Source organism: Belonocnema kinseyi, chromosome 1, assembly GCF_010883055.1.
Source record: "Belonocnema kinseyi isolate 2016_QV_RU_SX_M_011 chromosome 1, B_treatae_v1, whole genome shotgun sequence".
Lineage (NCBI taxonomy): Eukaryota > Metazoa > Arthropoda > Insecta > Hymenoptera > Cynipidae > Belonocnema > Belonocnema kinseyi.
In genome coordinates, this window is record NC_046657.1 from 83,021,131 (window position 1) to 83,041,554 (window position 20,424).

Below are 20,424 nucleotides of genomic sequence, written 5' to 3' on the forward strand. Positions count from 1 at the left end.
AAAATTGAACTCTTTTGTTTAAAACTTTCCTTTTTTTGGTTAAAAAATTCACTGTTTAATTGAAAATTCGACTTTTTGAGTTGAAAAATCTACTTTTTTTTTAAACTAAAATAACGAATTTTTAATCAGAAAAATGAATGTTTAAAAAAATACTTTCATTTTCAATCAAGAGTTTGAATTTTTGATCAAATAATTGAATTTTCAACCCACACAAAACTGAATTTTTAATAAAAAAAAATTCGTTTTCGACGAAAAATGAAACATTAACATTTTCAGTTGAAGAAAATAATTTGCAACAAACAAAAAAAAAGAATTTTCCATGAAATAGTTGAATTCTCAATATAAGGAAATTTATTTTTATCAAAAAATGAAATACTTAAATTTTCAGTCAAATATTTTTTATTTTCAACAAAAAAAGAAGAATTTTGAACACATAAGTTAAAATTCTAATTAAAATGATCGATCTTCAATCAGAAAAATTATATTTTGGAAAAGTAATTAAATTTTCAATCAAGTATTGGCCTTTTTTTCTATCAAAACAGATAAATTTCCAGATCAGAAAAAACTACATTTCAATCAAATCAATTTTACCCACATTTTCTCTTTAATTATATAATTTTTAATTGAAATGAGGAATATTAAAGGAAAAAATAAATTTCTAACAAAGTAGTTCAATTTTCAATAAAGTATTTGAATTTTTGATCGAATATTTGAATTTTTAACTAAAAATTATCAATTTTCAACCCAGAAAATAAATTAATTTTTAAAGAAAAAAAGATTATTTCTCGACGAAAAATGAAATATTAAAATTTGCAGTTGAAGAAAATAATTTGCAACAAACAAAAGAACATGTTTTTTCCATGAAATAGTTGAATTCTGAGTGTAAGGAAATTTAATTCGTTGAAAATTCAACTGCTTTGTTCAAAATGTATGTATTTTGTTTCAAATTAATCTTCTAAATTACTAGTTCATTTATTTGGTTAAAAATTTAACCAATTTTGTTGAAAATTCTTTTTTTTTCTTGGAAACTAATTTTTTCACTAGAAACATAGTTATTCCTCTTTTGTTGTTAAAAATTTGTCCTTTTAATATTAAAATTGACCTACTTTAGTAAAAATTGCATCTTTCTTGGATGAAAATGCAACTATTTATTTGAAAATTCTACAATTTGGTTAAAAATTCGTATTTTTGGTTTGCAAAATCAACTATTTTCGTATAAAATCTAATTTTTAATTAAAATCTATATTTTGATGTATCAAATTCAAATGAAATTTTTTTGGACGATAATTTAACGTTTTTTTAATTTGCTTTTTCAATTTAAAAGTTGATCTATTTTTGTAGTAATTGTATCTTTTTTGGATAAAAATCCAACTGTTTGGTTTCAACTTTTATTTATTTCCTGAGTCAAAAATCTTTATTTTCTGAAGATTCGTCGTTATGGTTTTTAAATTCTTCTTTTTTTGTGTACAAATTTCTTTTTTTTTATTGAATTATAAACTATGACACTTTTTTTTCTTAGAAGGTATTAATAAATTTGAAAAATTTTAATATTTATTTTTTATTATTTTAAAGAAAAATGAAAAATTATTCAAGCAAAAATCAGGGAATTAAACAAATTTTTAGTTTTGTTCATTAATTACTGGCTAGACCGGGAAACCGGGAAATGACCGGGAATTTTATGAGACCCGGAAAAAAAGTCTGTTCAAGTTTAATTTTAACAGTATAAAAAAAGAATGAGGTTTTAAATAAAAATTTAACTAGATTGGTTTCGATATTTTTTTGTAGACATTTAATCTTTTTGGCAAAAAAAGTAATTTGTTTGGTTGAAGATTCAACTTTTTCGTTAAAAATGTATTTTCTTTGCTTAATAACTTAGTTCTCCAAGTGAATATTAAACTATTCTGGTTTTTGTTATCAGTTTATTTTTTTAGGTACAAAATTCACAATTTTGGTTCATTGGTTAAAAAGTCATCTGTTTGGTCTATAAAATTAATTTTTTTTTTTAAATTTCATTTCTTTGTATGAAAATTAGTTTTTTTATTGAAAATTAATTTTCAAATTTTTAAAATTTCTGTATTTTGTTGAAACTTTGCCAACTATTAAGTTGAAAATTTCATTGAATATTAAAATATTTGGTTGAAACCCCATGTATTTTGTTAAAAATTATTTTTTCTGTTGAAATTTAAACTTTTTTGTTCAAATTTCATTTCCTTAGTTGCAAATTAGTTCTTTTTTTTTATTAAAAAATAATTTTGTAACTAAAAACATTTTTTGTAAAAAATTCATCTGTTTTATTAGAAATTTGTCTTTTTTTTTGTGTGGAAAAATGATCTTCTGGGTGGAAAATTCAACTGATCTGTTCAAATTTGGTTGATTGAATATACATAATTTAAGTTAAAGTTCATTTATTACATTAAAAATTTGTTTTTTTCTTGCTGAAATTTTTGTTTACTAAATTAATTATTTTTTTACAAAGTTCATATTCTTATGTTGTAAGTTCAACTTTTTTGTTAATAATTCGTTCTTATGACTTGAAAACTCAACATTTTTTCTTTAATTATTTTTTCTTTATAGATTGAAAAAATATTCTTGGTAGAAAATTTAATCCTTGCTGAAAATTTGTATTTTTTGGTGGAAATATTAGCTATTTTACCTTTTGTAGAAAATTCGTTTTTTTTATTGAAAATTAATCGTTGCATTTTCAACCAAATAGTCGAATCTTAATGTAAAAAGATGAATTTTCTAGAAGACATTAAAGATTAAAGTAATGAACTAAGAAATTGTGTACCAAAATATTCATTTTCAATCTAAAAAAGATAGATTTTTCATTCAAAAAATGAATTTTCATCAAAGTGGCGGAATTTTCGAGAAAAAATATTACTTTTGAACAAAATAGTTGAACTTTCAACAAAATAATACATTTTTTAACAAAATAGTTGAATTTTTAAGCAGAAATTTTTTTTTGTAATTTCTATAAAATTAATATTTTTGGTTCAAAAAATCTCCTTTTGGGTTAAATGTTGAATTTTTTTTTTAAAGTCATGTTTTTGTTGAAGAATTATGATTTTAGTTGAAAATTTATCTCTTTAATTGAAAACTTCACTGTTTCGTTTAAAATTCATTTTTTTGTAATGAGAAAAATTTTATCAAACTGAAAATGTAACTTCCATTTTTGTTTGAATGTGAAGCTTTTCAAGACGAAAATTTTAAGCTGTTTTGTTGAAACTTGATGTATTTGTTGAAAATTCGTATTTTTCGGTTGAATTCAACTGTTTTAAATTTCAAATTGAAATATTTGTTGGTTCAAATATCAAATATTGCATGTTTCGTTAAGAATTCATCTTTAATGCAAGCAAAGTCATCTTCCTTGGTTAAAAAAAACTTATTGTTTTTAAATTCAGCTCTTTGGGTTTAACATTGAACTGTCTTCGAAACAGTTCGTCTTTTTGGCTTGAAAATCTTACTATTGGTTTAAAGTTTCAATTAGTTTGTTGAAAATAGATTTCGACTTAAGATCTTAGCACGTTAAAGTGTTTTATATTGAATTCAATATGGTATTTACATGAATTTTATTTTAAAGAATTTATTCCCGTACCATTCCCCTATTTTTGTGGAAAAATCTCCCTTTTTATGGGCGGCCCGTAAGTGAAACAAAGAAAAGGATTTCTTTTCTAAATTTTGTTAATAGTGTTCAATATGCTTTTATTTTTTTATCCAGAGGCGATAACATTCCTTCTTCAGAAAATCGGAACTTATGTAGATCCAAGACTGATGGTTAAGAGGATAGAACCTTCGCTTGAAATTCCTGGGTTGAAAAAAGCACTAGTAAAGATGATGTGCGACTATAATCTTCAGGTTTCGGTACAGGAAGGATGCAAGAAAATCCTGTCGAATGATTATTTTAATCTGCACGAGAGGCTCGTCAGGTGCCATGAGAAAGGAATTTGTATTGACGGTAAGTTGTTTCAATATTTTTCAGGCTTTTTTACTCGAATTAACTAGCACGTAGCTATAAATATAGTAACATTCATATGTTGCGAAATCACATGCGTAACAGAAATTTGCTGCGCAGTCATACGTGTCACAGAAATCTACTGCGCATTTATAAATATCATATATGCCCATTGCGCATTCATAAATGACGCAGAAACATACTGCGCAATCATAGATGTCACAGAAATCGACTGTACATTCATAAACAACATAAATCTCTACTGCGCATTCATAAATGTCACAGAAAAATACTGCCCATCATTTCAATATTTTTAAAGGCTTTTTTAGTCGAATTAAGTAGCTCAGAGCTGTAAATATCGTAAAATTTATATGTCGCGAGATCACATGCGTTACAGAAAATTTCTGCGCAGTCATGCGTGTCACAGAAATCTACTGCGCATTTATAAATATCATATATGCCCATTGCGCATTCATAAATGCCGTAGAAACATATTGCGCATCCTTAAACGCCACAAAAGTCCACTGCGCATTCTTGAGTGCTATAGAAGTCTACTGCGCATCCCTCATTTGATATACAGCGCGTAGTTTGTACAACGCATGCGTGGCGGGAAATTCAAACGGAAACAACTTTTTAACTCTTATGAGTTTTCTTTCTCTTTTTTTAGACGATCAAATGTGCGGAGCCTGCCACAGAAAAATAATTGTAAGAGGTCAGTTATTTTCAATTTTTTTAAATTGATATGCGTAATATAAACTTGAAAAATGCTTCTACTAACAGTTTTTAATTGAAATTTTACAGAACCGAGAAATCTTGTCATATTTTACTGTAAACACTCTTTCCATGAAAACTGCTTGCCAAATTTGAAATTCGTGGTAATTCAATTAATTCAATTATTTAATTTTTTTGTATGCTCAAATTTAACTTAATAAATTTTTGCCCTCTGCTCTTTTTTTCAGGAAAACTGCGTGATTTGCAATCCTCAAAAAGACGCAGATCTTGGAAAATGATAAAAGGTATAAAAGTTTTTTTAATCTTCGAATCTAAATTCGAAATCAGAACTACTTTTTTTGCTTTTGCTATTTTTTTCAAAATTTTCTCTTTCATGAGTTTCACTTTCAGCCGAAATTTGGCTGTCGTCAGTATTTTCGAAAATATGTTCGCTCATTTTTGTGCTAATTTGACTCGAACTCGAAGAACAAACTGAGCATGCTGGACATGTTGGAGTTGGCAATTCTCCCTAGGAATTAAAAAAAAATAGGATTAGAAAATTTACGGAATTTTTGTTTCATTTCAAAAAATAAAATAATTTTTACCGCTTCTTTGGATCTACTAATGTCTCTTCTATCTAATTTGAGATCTAAATTTCCAAAAAGTTTAAAAACTTGAGGTCCAATATCTTCAAGTTTTGAGGAAAATTCCGTCGGTTCTGTCTCGTTTGCAAATGCGAGGAAATGTTGGATTGTGAATGGCAAAACCTTCCCAGGTTTAACTAAAAAAATTTGTTTATAAGAATTATTTAAAAAATGTTCATACATTTTTTAAATATATACCAAAAAGCAAAGCTTGGACGTAATCAGCAATCATATTCTTTAGTTCCGGATGATCAGTAAGGTATTCTGCCGTTTTTGCCATTTTGCAATTCTAAAAATATAAAAAATATTGTCTGAAGATCAGAATTTTAGTATTCCAGTTAAATATTTATCATTTTAATTGCAAATTTTTTTTTGTCTGGAAATAAAATTACTTGGTTGAAAGATGAACTATTTTGTTCAAAATTAATTTTGTTGGTTGAAGATTCATCATCTCAATTAAAAATTCATTTAATTGTTTGAAATATAAAATACTTCATTGAAAACTTCTTTTTTCTTTAGCTGACAAAGAATTTTTTACCGAAAATTTAACTATTTTGTTGAATTTTTTTTAAAATTATCATTTATTTAAAACTGAAAATGTAACTATTATTTATTATTTAATTTTTTGTTGCGAAATTATCTTTTTTAGTTGAAAATTCATCACTTTGTCTGAAAATACAACTATTTTTGTTGAATGTTCGTCTTTTTGTGCAAAATAATTTTTTAATTGAAACTTAAATTTATTCTAATTGAATATTCCATATTTTTAGATGAAAATTCATCTGTTTGATTGAATTTTAATTTTTTTAAATTAAAATTTAATTATTCAAGTTTTAGTTGACAATTGATTTTTGTAATCAAAATTAATTTTTAGTTTTGCTGAAAATTTAACAATTTCAGTTAAAAATTCATTTTTTTCGTTTAAAATTCAACCAATCCAGTTGAAATTTTACAAATTTAGTAGAAAATTCATCACTTAGCTTTAAAAATGAAATATTTTCTTGAAAATCCGTTATTTTTATTTGCAAATGATTTTATTCAAATAAAAGTTTAACTACTCCATTCTTTGTTAAAAATTAATATTTTTTAGTGAAAAAATTAGCTATTTGTTTCAAAATTAATGAATGTTGCAATTTTTTGCTCTGTTGTGTTAAAGGATATTTGGACTGAATGTCGCTCTAGATTTTTTTTTACTGTTTGGTCTAAAAATTGAGAAACCAATTCAATATCTTCAACCCAAGAACCTCTCAACGGGACTTTTTCAGGCATTTCTTCATTTTTCATTTTATTGAGATAGCTCAGAGGATTTATTTTCAACATGTAAGAAACTTCGAGCCAATCGTGTTTTAAAATCCTTCCCGTTTTTGTCATATAAGTAATTGTATTTTGCTCCAGGTTAAATTCTTCCTGAATTATTCGCTTTATGATGTAAATTTCCTGAGAGGAATTATTGTAATTCATTCTCTGGGCTGCTGAACATCGCTGAAAAATATGTAAAACGTGTAAAACGAAAAATAGGAAATCAGAGTGTCTATCCTATCTTAAAACCTGGGAAAGCCTTGCATTGTCAGGGAATTTTTATATACGTGGAAATTACAGGACTTTTTATAAGTATACTGCGCATTTATAAATTCCATATAAACATACTGCGCATTCATATGGGTTGCAAAATAGACTGCGCATTCATAAACATCATAAATGTTTACTGATCATATACAAATGCCATACAAATATAATGCGCATCCACAAATGACACAAAATATCTACTGCGCATTCTTTAGTGCCATATAAATCCACTGCGCAGTCTTGATATGATCTACAGAGCATAGTTTACACAGCGCATGTATAGCGGGAAATTCAAAAGGAAAAATGAACTCTAACTTTTATTTACTTTTTATTAAAAATTATCGAATTTATGTCTTGTTAAAAATGCGTATTTTTGTAGAAATTAATCTTTTTGGTTGAAAAAGAAATTTGTTATTGTAAATTAAACTAATTAAGTGGAAGATTCTTTATCTTCGTTGAAAATTTATCTTTTTGGTTTAAAATTAAAGTTTTCCTGGTTGGAGATTAATTTTTTTAATTCAAAATTTAACTATTAAATTTTTTGGTTGAAAATTTAATTATTCTAGGAAAGATCTCATCAGTTTAGTTGAAAATTAGTATTTTTTTATTGATAATTATCTATTCATTTTTTATTGACAATTTATCTTTCTTATTTGCAAGATACCGCGTTTTGTTGAAAATTCGTCTTTCTTGGTAGAAATTAATCAGATTGGTGGAAAATTAATGTTTTTTGTGAAAAATTCAACCATTGCAGTTGAAGATTCATAATGTAAGTTGAAAATTAATTAATTTTTTGTTGGAAATGTAACAATATTGGTTTGAAAATTAGTTTTCTTTTTAGTTGAAGATTAGTTTTTTTTTAAACTAGAAATGATCTATTTTAAAACTAAAATTTTTTAACTAAAAATGATCTATTTGAGTTGAAAATTCAACTGTTAAAAAATGTATATATCTTTTTAAAAATTCAATATTTTTGGTTTAAAAAATGCTGGAAAAATCTGGAATGTTCAGGGTATGTTTTCCAGGATTTGAGTAGAAATACACAAAGTGAAAGAATAATTAATTTGTATACATAATTGCAAAGTGCGATTCTTCCATCGATAGTCACACATTTAAATTTCAGAGCTCCATCAAAATTCGTTAAAGCGAAATATCTCATCAGCAAAATATTCCCTCCCTCACTTAACAAATTTTGATAGCAACTAAATTTCAAGTCCTTCTTTTGAGTTGCTTTTTCAAATAAACAATTTTGGGTAGATTCCACGTGATAACAATCATCTTCTGATTCTATAACAAGAACCTTTTCCTGACGACCTTGTTCCCTGTGTATAAATCTAAATTCAGGGGGGGGGGGGGGAATGATTATTTCTCTAGTTTTATTACGGGGAGAGAGATCTACTGTACTTTGACATATACTGCGCAATCACTAGTGTCATATAATTCTACTGCGCATCCATAACGTTCATATAGATCTACTGCGTACAATTTCGAAAGATCATGCAAGGCGGGTAGTTCAAATTTAAAAATAATATTTCTTAATAATAACGGAATTTAATTAAATATTTGAAATAGAAGATTAACCAACTCGTTTCTTTTCTCTTCCAAACAGTGAATTTTTTCAGTGACCGATCAAATGACTTTAGAGCCACCAAAAAATCCATCGACTTTCATTGAAGAAACGACATGCACCAAAAATTCAAGACCTAGGGCTCCAATTTTTTCTACAGAAATTGAAAAACCACCGACTGGTTGTGTGCAATTTTTAATATTATCTTTTAAGAAGACCAGGAGGTTTTCTTGAAAACACAGTGATTCTCTTTTTGCAGCGTCTAAGGAATTGGAATTCTGTTTTAAAATGACAAAAAATATGTTTCATTTAAAAAGGAAGCGAAAATCGTTCATTCATTTTTTTAGAATTTTTGTTTGTTTTATAATTCCTCTGGAATTTGAGATTGTAAATCTTGGAAAGTTTGCAATCTTTAGTAAATTGAATCATTTTCAAACTTGAATTTTTTTTCTTGATGAAGAAAGAAAATTTACGAATCTTATACAATTCTTAGAAGTTTCACCATTTTTCTTCTGATTCTGTTCATTTAAAAGAATATTCCAATTTTTGATTTTGGAAATAAAAATCGCCATTCCTTGAATTTTGAGGCTATTTGATTTAATTATTGTACAGAGATTTGCAATATATTTATAGCAGATTTTAAATTAATTTATGTTTACTGAATATTGGAAAACGTTCAAAAATAGGAAAATAAATTATTGAAAATTTTTGTAACTTGGAAAATGTTAGGTTTTATTTTTAGTTAATTTTTTGTATACTTATCAATTAGAAAAAATGTCTGATTATAATTTGTAATTATATTTTATGTATAGGAAAATAAATATTAGAAGTTTTATACAGAAAATCTTTTTCTATATCCTTAAATTCTAGAAATTAAAATTAAATTACTTCAAATAAATATTCTTCTGTAAAATAAGTTTTCGATTAACAAAAACGGGAAAAATATTACCTATACAAAAGTCAGGGATAATTTCGCTTAAATCGAATAATTTGCAGCATATTTTATCCTCAAAACTTGTCGACGACATTTTGAAATCACTAAAGTGTCTTAACTTTTAAACGTTATCTAAAAATTAAAATTTCAAAGCAATCTTGTTTTTATGACATTTTGTGTCATTTTTGACAGCTGACAGATTTTAGACTTTAAATTTTCCCGCGTTTGGAACTGCAGTGCCATCTGGTGTTTCCGGGATGTTTTTAAATAAAGAAGATGGCGTCATTCTGGAATAAATACATTTACGAAGGCAGTGTGTATTTTTATTATGATGTGAAAAAGTGGTATTTTTATTAAAATTTCAAAAAAATGCCATGCTGTAATTCTGCATTTTTTTTGAAAAAATCTGCATCAAAAATGTGGTTTTCAAACGTATGACTGGTCATTATCTTAAGGTTAAAGAGAGTCGCGAAACGTATGCTTGTAGTACCACGTAGTTCGTATTTTGTTGTTTTGCAGTGATTTTAATTACTAAATTTTAAACTATTTCCAATAAAAAAAATAGTGTTTAGTTATTTGTTGCAGTATTTCATTGCTTTTATCAAGAATTTCGCGAATTATGATACTTATGAACATGAAGATTATGAACCCGATATAACCTCAATTTTTATAAAAAGTTCTTATGATTTTGTAAGTTTTGGAGGTCTTTCAACAAGTTTAAGACGTTTTCTGTGAATATAAAGTTTTAAAAATGAATCACGAAAAAAAAGTAGTGAGAAGAAGCAGATCGAGAGAAAGAGAACGTGATCGGGAAAGAGAAAGGGAAAGAACGAGAGACAGAGAACGAAGGGAACGAAAACGATCGAGAAGTCGCTCAAAAGATAGAAAAAAGGTAATAATTTATTTGCTTAAAAACTCATTTTTGTAATTAAAAATTAAACTTCTATTTTTTTTAATTTGTCTTTTTTGTGTAGATAGTTAAACTTTTTGTTTGATAATTTAACTATTAGTTTGAAAATTCCATTAAAAATTAAAATATTTGGTTGAAATTCATGTATTTTGTTTAAAATGATTCTTTCTCAGTACAAAGCTAATCATTTGCTTGAAACTAAATTCATTTCGTTGAAGATTAGTTTTTTTATTGAAAATTAATTTTTTTTTAACAAAAAACTATTCTATTTTTCGTCGTATTTTTTTAGACGTTTAAACTTTTAGATAGAAAATTAATTTGTTTGGTTGAAAATTTATTTTATATGGTTAAACTGTATTTCTCTACTTTAAAATTAAACCATTCTATTTTTTGTTAAAAATTTATATTTTGTAGTTAAAAATTCATCCATTTTGTTGAAAATGTGTTTCTTTCTTAAAAATTTAATCTTTCTGGTTGAAAATTGATTTATTTTGTTAAAGATGAACTTTTTTATTGAAAAATTTTTCTTATTTGTTTATAAGCTTATTTTTCTAACTGAAAATTAAATTCTTCTATTTATTGTGGAAAATTTACATTTTTTAGTTGGAAAATTCAACTATTTCTTTGGTTGAAAATTAGTTGTTTTTTATTGAAAATTAATTTTTTCAACCAAAAGTTTAACTTCTGCAAATTAAAATTAAAACGTTTCCTTTTTTGGTGGAAAATTTGTATTTTTTATTTAGAAATTAAATTGGTTATTTGAAAATTGAAATGTAATTTGTGAAAATTTGCCTTTTTTTATTAAATTAATTTTTATGGTTGAAAATTAATCTTATTGGTATTTCAGTGTAATATTTTTCATTTTAGTTGAAAAGTTACCTTTTAGGTTTGAAATTAAATTAATTAATTGAAAGTCAAATTTTTTTGTAAACATTTTTTTTTCTGGTTGAATATTCGTCGTTTGGATTGAAAATTAATTTCTTTTTGGTAGAAATGTGATCTATTTTATTGAAAACTTTTTTTGCTTTAAATGAAAAGGAATTTTTTGCCGAAAATTGAACTATTATGTTGAAAAATGGTTTCTTTTTTGATTGAAAATTATTATTTATTTTAACTGGAAATGTAATTATTATCCTAGTTTAATATTCCAGGATTTTAGATAAAAATTAATTTATGAGAATGTAACTATTTCTTTGAAATTTAGTTTTTTCGAGGATAGTAATTTTTTGAACTTAAAATTTAATTATTTAAGTTTTGGTTAAAATTTATCTTTCTTAGTAAAAATTAGTTTTTTGCTGTGCAGAAAAAATTTTTTTTTCCAAATTTAACTCTTTCGTTTCATATTTTTCTCTTCTTTAATTGAAAATTAAGTATTATGTTAAATTTTAATGTATTTGTTTCATAACATATCTTTTAAGGTAAACAATCACCTTTTTGTTTGAAAATTAATCTTATTGTTTAAATTTTTTTGTTGAAAATTAAGCTTTTTTGCCAGAAATTAATCTTCTTGGTTAAAAATTCATCTACTTGGTCAGAAATTCAACTATTCTAGTTAAAGATTCATCATTCTAGTGAAAAATGCCTTTTTTTGGTTGAAAATTCATTACTGTGTGAAGATGTAACTATTTCTTTGAAATTTAGTTTTTTTCTTGGAAAGTATTTTTTTGAACTTAAAATTTAATTATTTAAGTTTTGGTTAACATTTTTCTTTCTTTAGTGAAGATTAGTTTTTTGTTTTGTAGGAAAAAAACTTTTTTCTTGGTTCCAAATGTAACTTTCTAATTGAATATTTGACTTCTTAACTGAAAATTTAGGTATTTCTTTCAAAATTAATTAATTTGATGAAAAATTGATTTTTTTTTGTAAAAAATTCTTTTTGTTTAAATTTTAATCGTTTTGTTGCAAAATGGTGTTATTCAGTTGAAAAATGGATTTTTTTGGCAGAAATTAATGTTCATGTTAAAAAATGCATCTACTTGGTCAAAAATTCAACTATTCTGGTTAAAGATTTACAATTTTAGTTAAAAATTTATCACTTCGTTTGAAAATGTAACTATTTCTTTGAAATTTAGTTTTTTCGTGGAAAGTAATTTTTTGAACTTAAAATTTAATTATTTAAGTTTTGGTTAAAATGTATCTTTCTTAGTAAAAATTAATTAATTTGTTGAAAAATGGATTTTTTTATGTAAAAAAATCTTCTTGTTTAAAAATTAATCGTATTGTTAAAAAATGCATCTTTTTCGTTGAAAATTTACCTTTTTTGGCAGAAATGAATCTTCTTGGTTAAAAATTCATCTACTTGGTAAAAAAATTGAACTATTCTAGTTAAAGATTTATTATTTTAGTTGAAAATGTATCTTTTTGGTAAAAAATGCAATTGTTCTAGTTAAAGATTCACCAATTTATTGAAAAATTGAATTTTTTTGGTCAAAAAATCACCCCTTTGTTTGAAAATTAAACTTAATGTTTAAAAATTCATATTTTTGTTTGAAAAATCAAGCATTCTAGTTAAGTATCCATAATTTCAGCTTCAAATTCATCATCTGGATTATCAATTCCACTATTCCAGTTGAAGATTCATTAATTTTATTAGAAAATTGATTTATTTTGCCGGGAAATTTATTTTAAGTTGGCCCTTGAAAAACTGCAAAACTTGACCGGGAAAATCGGGAAATGACCGGAAACTTGAAATCGTCCGCCGAATCGCCACTCTTGTAAGAAACGCTTTGCCGAGAGAGAACTAAGTTCTTGGAACTCTTGCTTTTAAAGCATAGGTCTCGAAGTTTCAGGTATTCGGTCAGGCCCCTTTGCTCGCAGATCTCACATTCTATGCTTTTAGATCATAGAGTCTCCGCGACTTTAAAGCACGTAAAAATTGTAGCTCTAAAATCACGCGCTTCCGTTGAACTGTTGGAATTTCAGGACCGCAAACGTTCTAGATCGCGAGAAAGGTCTCGCGAGCGAAAAGATGGGAAGGAAAAATCGAAGGACGAGAAACGGAGAAAATCAAGTCCCATTTTTTCGGCGGATGATGAGGGCAAGCGGGATTCGAGAAATGAGGAGGAGGATGAAAAGGAGGAAAGGATGAAAGCTCCAGCGAAAAAAGAACCTCTGAGTTTGGAGGAGTTGCTGGCGAAGAAGAAAGCAGAGGAGGAGGCGAGATCGAAGCCAAAATTTTTGACGAAAGCCGAGAGAGCTGCTTTGGCGCTGCAGAAAAGGCAGGAGGAAGTTGAAGCGATGAGGAAAAGACAGGAGGAGGAGAGGAAGATTTTGAGCCGCGGGGAAGCGTCCACTTCCGGCAGAGACAGGGAGAGTGATAGGCAAGTTTAATTTAATTTTCCATTTATTATTCGAGATAAACTATAATAAACGATATTCTATTTTCAAGATTTGGTCCCTGTTAATAGCCTTTTTGTAGCCCATAATGGAAATTAAAAAAGTAGGAAATTGAAAAATTTATTTCTGATCGTAGAACAGTTCAAGGTTTCATTATTTTAATCATTTTTGTCAATGTAGAAAAGTTATTTCTATATTTTTTACATTTCTGAATATTAATATAATCTTTTTTTTTACATTTTTCGTTAGCAATTTACCTTCTTTTTTTATTGAAAAGCAATTTTTTAACTTAAAAATTAACTATTACAGGTGAGAATTTAATTTTTTTAAAGTGGAAAATAGACCTTTTCTAGTTCAAAATTCAACAATTCGGATGGAAATTTGTCTTTTTAACTCGAAACTTCATTTATTTAATTGAAAATTCACGGATTTTGTTAAAAAATCCACTTGTTTGGTGGAAAGTCGTCCTTTTTGTAGAAAATGCTTTTTTTCTTTGAAAGTTAATCTCCTTGTTTAAAAATTCTTCTTTTGGTTAAAAATTCAAGTATTCCAGTTAAATATTCATAGTTTTGGTTGAAAATTCATATTTTAGTTTAGAAATAAATTTAATTAGTTGAAAAATAAACTCCTCTGTTAAAAATTTAATATTTTTATTAGGGATTCATCATTTTAATTAAAAATCCATTTATTTGTTCAAAAAATGTACTATTGGATTGAAACTTGTTTTTTCTTTGACGGAAAGTAATTTTTTACCGAAAATTCAAAAAATTTTCTGAAAACCCGATTCTTTGTGTGAAAAATTACATTTTTAACGGAAAATTCAACTATTCTCTTTTTTATTTTGAATTTTATCTTATTTTGGATGGAAATTCATTTATTTGGTTGAAAATTGATATTTTTTATTCAAAAATGAAGCTATTTTCCCAAAATTCCAGAAATTTGTGGAAAATTCGTCTTTTTTTGTAGAAAATGAATCTTACTGGTTGAAAATTCATATTTTTGGAAGGTACGTAAGGTACCTTAATTAATGAAGGTACATAATTTTAGTTGAAAATTTATCAGTTTGGTTGAAAATTAATTCTTTCAACTGAAAATTCAAAAGTTTCACTTTGAGTTGAAAATGGATTATTTTGTAGTTAAAAATTTAACAATTTGATTCTAAATTTGTATTTTTAACTTTAAAATTCATTTATTTTGTAGAAAATTCATGTATTTTGTTAAAAAATGAACTATTTGAATTAAAACTTGATTTTTCTTTCATGAAAGGGAATGTTTTTATCGAATATTCAACTATTTTTCTGAATATCCGATTTTTTTTCTTAAGAATTTAAATTTTAACGGGAAATTCAAATATGCTCTTTCTGGTTCAAATTTTATCTCCTTTGGATGAAAATTCAAGTATTTGGTTGAAAATTGATATTTTAATGTAAAAATTAAATTTTTTTTTTAAATTAATGTAATTTGTTGAAAATTCGTCTTTTTTTGTAGAAAATTAATCTTATTGGTTAAAAATTCATCTTTTGGCAAACATAAAATTCAATTATTTAAGTTAAAGATCTATAACTTCAGTGGAAAATTTATCAGTTTGGTTAAAAGTTAATTTTGCAACTGAAAATTTAACCTTTTCACTTTAACTTGAAAATTGACCTTTTCTAGTTCAAAATTCAACAATATGGATTTAAATTCGTCTTTTTTAATTAAAAATGTATTTATTTCGTCGAAAACTCACGTATTTTATTTTAAAAAATTGCTTTTTGATCAGAAAATAATTTTGTTCTTTGAAAGTTAATATCAGTGTTTAAAATTCTTCTTTTTTCGTTAAAAATTCTAGTATTCAAGTTAAATATTCATCCTTTTAGTTAAAAATTTATATTTTAGGTTAGAACTGAACTTGCTTGTTTGAAAAAGAAACTCCTTTGTTAAAAATTATTATTTTTTAAAATTTTAATTAAAAATTGATTATTTTGTTGTAAAAATGATCTAATTGATTAAAAACCGGTTTTTTCTTTGATGAAAAGGCGACTTTTTCCGAAAATTCAACTATTTTTCTGAAAATCCCATTTTTTGTTGTTGAAAGAATTAAATTTTTAACGGGAAATCCAAATATTCTCTTTTTAGTTGACATTTTATCTGTTTTGGATAAAAATTCAAGTATTTTTCTGAACTTTTTAAAAAAAATTAAACTATTTTTTCAAAAATTCATTTAATTTATGAAAAATTCTTGTTTTTTTTTTTGTAGAAAAATTAATCATATTGGTTGAAAATTCATGCTTTTTAGGTAGAAAATTAATTTTTTGCTAGGTATAAAATTCAAGTATTCAAGTAAAAATTTTTACCTTTTCAAGTTTGAATTGAAAATTTACATTTTCTAGTTCAAAATTTAATTTAATTAAATTGAAAATTATTTCATTTCGTTGAAAATTCACGTATTTTGTTAAAAAAACTACTTTTTTGGTGGAAAATGCTTTTTTTCTTTGAAAGTTAATTTCCATCTTAAAAAATTTTTAAATTAAATTAAATTAAAATTTTTAAATGTTTAAATTAAAAAAAAATGAATTATTGGATAAAAAGCTCGTTTTTTTGTTTGATGAAAAAGATTTTTTTACCGAAAATTCCACCATTTTTCTGGAAATCCGATTTTTTTTGTTAAGAATTAAAATTTTAACGGGAAGTTCAGCTATTCTCTTCTTGGTTGAAATTTTATCAGTTGAAAAATGAACTGTTTGATTGAAAAATTGTTTTTTCTTTGGACGAAAAGTAATTTTTTTACCGAAATATTAACCATTTTATATGCAAAATGGTTTCTTTTTTAGTTGAAATTTGTTTTTAACTGAGAATTTAAGTACTATTCCAATTGAATATTCCATAATTTTAGTTGAAAATTAATTTTTTAACATTAATTTTCTGACTGAAAATTTAGTTATTCAATTTGAGCTTGAAGCATTATCTTTTGTAATTAAAAAATTTCTCCTTTTCGGTTCAACATTGATTTTCTCAACTTAAAACTGAACTATTTAAGTTTTGTTTTACAATTTTTTTAGTAATTGTTTCATTTAAAAACTCGTTTTAGTTGAAAATTCTTCAGTCGAGATGAAAAAAAAAAATGTTGTAGGTACTAAAAATGTAACTATTCCATATTCTTTAATTTGTGTTGTTTTTTTTCAGTTCTAAATTCAACTATTTGTTTAAAAATTTGTCTCCTTTGATTACAAATTCAGCTATGGCGTTGAAATTCATGTTAAAAAAATGTATTTTTTGGGAGAAAATTATTATTTTTGGATTAAAAACAATCTTTTCAATGATAATTTGACTATTTAATTTTTTGGGGGGAAATACTTAACTACTCTCTTAAAAAAAATACTTTTGTTTGAAGATTAATTTCTTTGATTGAAAATTTATCAATGCTTAATTGAAAATTCAACCACCTTATTCCTCTTTAGTAGAAAATTAATCTGCTTGGTTGAAAATTCATCTTTTTGTTGAAAAAATAACTATTTGGAATGGTGGTCTATCATTTCGCCACATGGTGCCGAAAAATGGAACTAGAAAGAGTAGGTACAGTTTTAAACATGTATTTTTATTTTTGCATAAAAGTGTTTTTACGATTCATCAGAAACAAATAGTTTTAGATAGAATTTCCATCTTATACAGTGAAAAAGCACATTTTTGTGAAGTAGGTTTAAAAAAAAACAATTATTTCATTATTTCATGTGAGTTTCAATGCATTGTTAGCTTAAATAAACTTTAGTTAAGATTCTTAAATAGTAAATATTTCATTTATAAGTTAATAAAAGTTTACTTTGAGTTCATTTTTGCTTCAAAATAAGTCCATTTAGTTTATAATCGTTTGAAAATCACAATAAAGAGAACAATAATTGTTTGTTTTTTTTTAGAAAAATATTTCTGTCAAAAAGTTTTGGTTATTTCGCGTTATAATATGTAAATTCCATCTAAAAGATTTTGTATCCGATAAAGACTTATTTTTATTATCCAATAAATACTTTAAACTCGACAAAAAAATTGTTAAAACACTTTTATGCACAAATTAAAAGGCATCTTAATTTTCAATTATTCAAAACAAACGATTATTTAAATAATAAAAAAATGTTTTTTACTACATTGAATTTCGATAAACCATTCGCGAGTAATCCATTTTTGAAAAAAATGATCAAGAACTTTGATTGTTAATAGCTTTTTTAAAAATTAATTTTTTGCAAAAATATTTTAGGGGAGTTATTTTGATATAAAAATGAATCGAAAACTGTATAAATTTATTGAAAATAGAACTATCGATTTAAAAGTGGCACGCTTGAAATATTTTGACCTTATAGTTAAAGATTGTTTCTTTCGTTCTGAATAGAAAAATAAATGTTTAATCTTTCCCCTATATTTTCCCTTTTTCGTGACAAAATTATCCTATTTCTCCTTTTGTGAGCTCTTTTTGCGCTACGACCCCTGTAATTATATTCGATTTTCGCTCATAATAATAATAATAATAATAATAATAATAATAATAATAATAATAATAATAATAATAATAATTTCAAATAGGAGAAGAGATAATCCCAGATCAAGGGAAGAGGAAACCAAGGATAAGGATAAAGAGAATGAAGTGGAAGCGATAAAGGAAAGATATCTTGGTCTGGTGAAAAAGAAGCGTAGAGTCAGACGACTCAATGATCGAAAATTCGTTTTTGATTGGGACACTTCTGAGGACACTTCCGTTGATTACAATGCCATTTATAAAGAACGGCATCAGGTTCAATTTTACGGGCGGGGAAATCTCGCGGGAATTGATATCAAGGCACAGAAAAAAGACCAGAGCAAATTCTATGGAGAACTTCTCGAAAAAAGACGAACTGCGGTCGAAAAGGAGCAGGAAAAGTAAGTACTTTTTTTTTATATTTGAATTATCGGCTCGAAGAAATTTTTATGAAACGAAACTTTGACATTTAGCACACTTTTTAAAATCTAAAAAGAAATAACAAGTTCGTAAACCAGCTATTTTGGATCAAAATTCAAAAAGTGAGCACGTTTTAAACAATTTTGAAAACACATTTTTTTCAAGATTTTAAAATTCTATGTACGTTTTTTCATGGTACTTAGAAACTTAAACAATTTATCCCCATGACTTTTTTCTATAAGATGAAAATTTTCAGAGTTAGAGCATTTTTAAAATAAAAAAAAACAAACAAAAATGTTAACCTAGGCTATTGCTAACATATGCTAGTGTTAACATAGGGTAGTATTAACATATGCTAGTGTTAACACATGTTCGTGTTAACATATGGCAATGCTAACATAGGTTAGTGTTAACATAGGATAGTGTTAACATAGGATAGTGTTAACATAGTATAGTGTTGACCTAGGTTAGTGTTAACATAGGATAGTGTTAACATAGGTTAGTATTAACGCGGGATAGTGTTAATATAGGTTAGTGTTAACATATGCTAGCGTTAACATAGGATTGTGTTGACATATGATAGTGTTAACATATGTTAGTGGTAACATGCTAGTGTTAACATATGTCAGTGTTAGCATAGGATAGTGTTAACATGTGCTAATGTTAACGTAGGGTAGTGTTCACATAGGATATTGTTAACACAAGATAGTGTTAACACATGGAAGTGTTAACCTAGGATGTTGTTGACCTAGACTATTGCTATCATGTGCTAGTGTTAACATAGGGTAGTATTAACATTTGCCAGTGTTGACATATGATAGTGTTAATATATGTTAGTGTTAACATTGTGTAATGTTAACGTAGGTCAATGTTAACATAGGGTAGTATTAACGAGGGATAGTGTTAACATATGATAGTGTTAACATATGGTAATGTTAACTTAGATTAGTGTTAACATAGGATAGTGCATTTCTTGATGATAAATTTTCACAAATTTTACGAATTTGCGATAGGTTTCATAGATTTTTTGGTTTGGTTAAAATTAACATAGGATAGTGTTAACGGGGAATAGTGTTAACATTAAATGATGCTAAAGTAGGAGTGTCAACATAGGATAGTGTTAAAATAAAATATTTTTAACACAGGATAGTGTTAACAAAGGATATTGTTAACACCGGATGGTGTTAACAAAGGACGGTGTTAACATCGGATATTGTTAACATAAGCTATTTCTAACATATGGTAGTGTTAACATAAGACAGTGTCAACAGATGACAGTGTTAACATATGATAGTGTTCAAATAGGATAGTGTTAACATATTATAGCGTTGACATATGTTAGTGTTAACCTAGGATAGTGTTAACAAGGGATATTGTTAACGTAGGTTAGTGTTAACATATGTTAGAATTAGCGAGGGATAGTGTTAAACATAGGTTAGTGTTAACATATGATTGTTGTTGCATAGGCTAGTGTTCACACAGGATAGAGTTCAGGTAGGATAGTGTTAACATAGGACAGTGCTTTTCTTGATGATAAATTTTCACAAATTTGGCGAATTTGCGAAAGATTTGATAGATTTTTTGTTTTGGTTAAAAATTAAGATAGGATAGTTTTAACGTGGAATAGTGTTAACATTTGATGGTGCTAACGTATGAGTGTCAACATAAGATAGTTTTAACATAGGATATTGTTAACAGATGATAGTGTTAACATATAATAGTGCCACATAGAATACTGTTAAAGTATAATAATGTTAATATAGTATAGTGTTAACGCAGAATGGTATTGACTAGTATAACTAAAAATTTCTTTTCGATGAATTTTCTATGATTCCTAGCAAATACCCAACATTTATTCATTATTTAAACAATTTTCATCAGTACATTAGGAGTTTGGCTAT

At 25.9% G+C, this 20,424-nt stretch overlaps 3 protein-coding genes across 6 annotated transcripts in view; 2 read left to right on the forward strand and 1 right to left on the reverse strand.

Annotated features, from left to right (window-relative positions):
* Nucleotides 1-9,098, forward strand: part of LOC117173534 (vacuolar protein sorting-associated protein 41 homolog) — a 50,247-nt gene extending 41,149 nt beyond the window's left edge. The window contains exons 10-14 of the mRNA XM_033362173.1: nt 3,719-3,955; nt 4,620-4,664; nt 4,754-4,827; nt 4,912-4,968; nt 8,483-9,098. Of these exons, the coding sequence (XP_033218064.1) occupies nt 3,719-3,955; nt 4,620-4,664; nt 4,754-4,827; nt 4,912-4,962 (407 nt within the window). The 3' untranslated portion in view covers nt 4,963-4,968; nt 8,483-9,098. The remainder of the gene's footprint in view (nt 1-3,718; nt 3,956-4,619; nt 4,665-4,753; nt 4,828-4,911; nt 4,969-8,482) is intronic.
* Nucleotides 4,818-9,514, reverse strand: LOC117173540 (ciliogenesis-associated TTC17-interacting protein-like). Of its 2 annotated transcripts, none has more exons than XM_033362183.1 (5): nt 9,390-9,514; nt 6,526-6,789; nt 5,506-5,596; nt 5,269-5,444; nt 4,818-5,192 (listed from the first exon to the last, which is right to left on the reverse strand). In XM_033362183.1, exons 2-5 carry the CDS (start codon nt 6,766-6,768, stop codon nt 4,983-4,985), a joined length of 720 nt encoding a protein of 239 aa, XP_033218074.1. In that variant the 5' UTR covers nt 6,769-6,789; nt 9,390-9,514; the 3' UTR covers nt 4,818-4,982. The 2 variants fall into 2 exon arrangements, with proteins under 2 accessions (XP_033218074.1, XP_033218071.1); XM_033362180.1 differs by having other exon boundaries at nt 6,502-6,789.
* Nucleotides 9,515-9,652: 138 nt separating this feature from the next.
* LOC117168693 (probable ATP-dependent RNA helicase DDX23) overlaps nt 9,653-20,424 on the forward strand; it is a 55,919-nt gene continuing 45,147 nt past the window's right edge. For all 3 annotated transcript variants that reach the window (XR_004466542.1, XM_033354383.1, XM_033354376.1), the window contains exons 1-3: nt 9,653-10,266; nt 13,207-13,604; nt 18,172-18,504. Coding sequence is in view for 2 of the 3 variants with exons in the window: in XM_033354383.1 (XP_033210274.1) it covers nt 10,126-10,266; nt 13,207-13,604; nt 18,172-18,504 (872 nt within the window). In the remaining variant the exon portion in view is untranslated. The remainder of the gene's footprint in view (nt 10,267-13,206; nt 13,605-18,171; nt 18,505-20,424) is intronic.

Bases quoted from the DNA above. Each gene is read 5' to 3' on its own strand.
- LOC117173540 (XM_033362180.1), bottom strand. From the start codon at position 6,768: ATGAATTACAATAATTCCTCTCAGGAAATTTACATCATAAAGCGAATA. The intron at 5,597-6,501 runs GTAAAAAAAAAT...TTATATTTTTAG, and splicing joins CTCAATTTTTAGACCAAACA to AATTGCAAAATGGCAAAAAC. The intron at 5,193-5,268 runs GTAAAAATTATT...TTTAATTCCTAG, and splicing joins TTAGTAGATCCAAAGAAGCG to GGAGAATTGCCAACTCCAAC.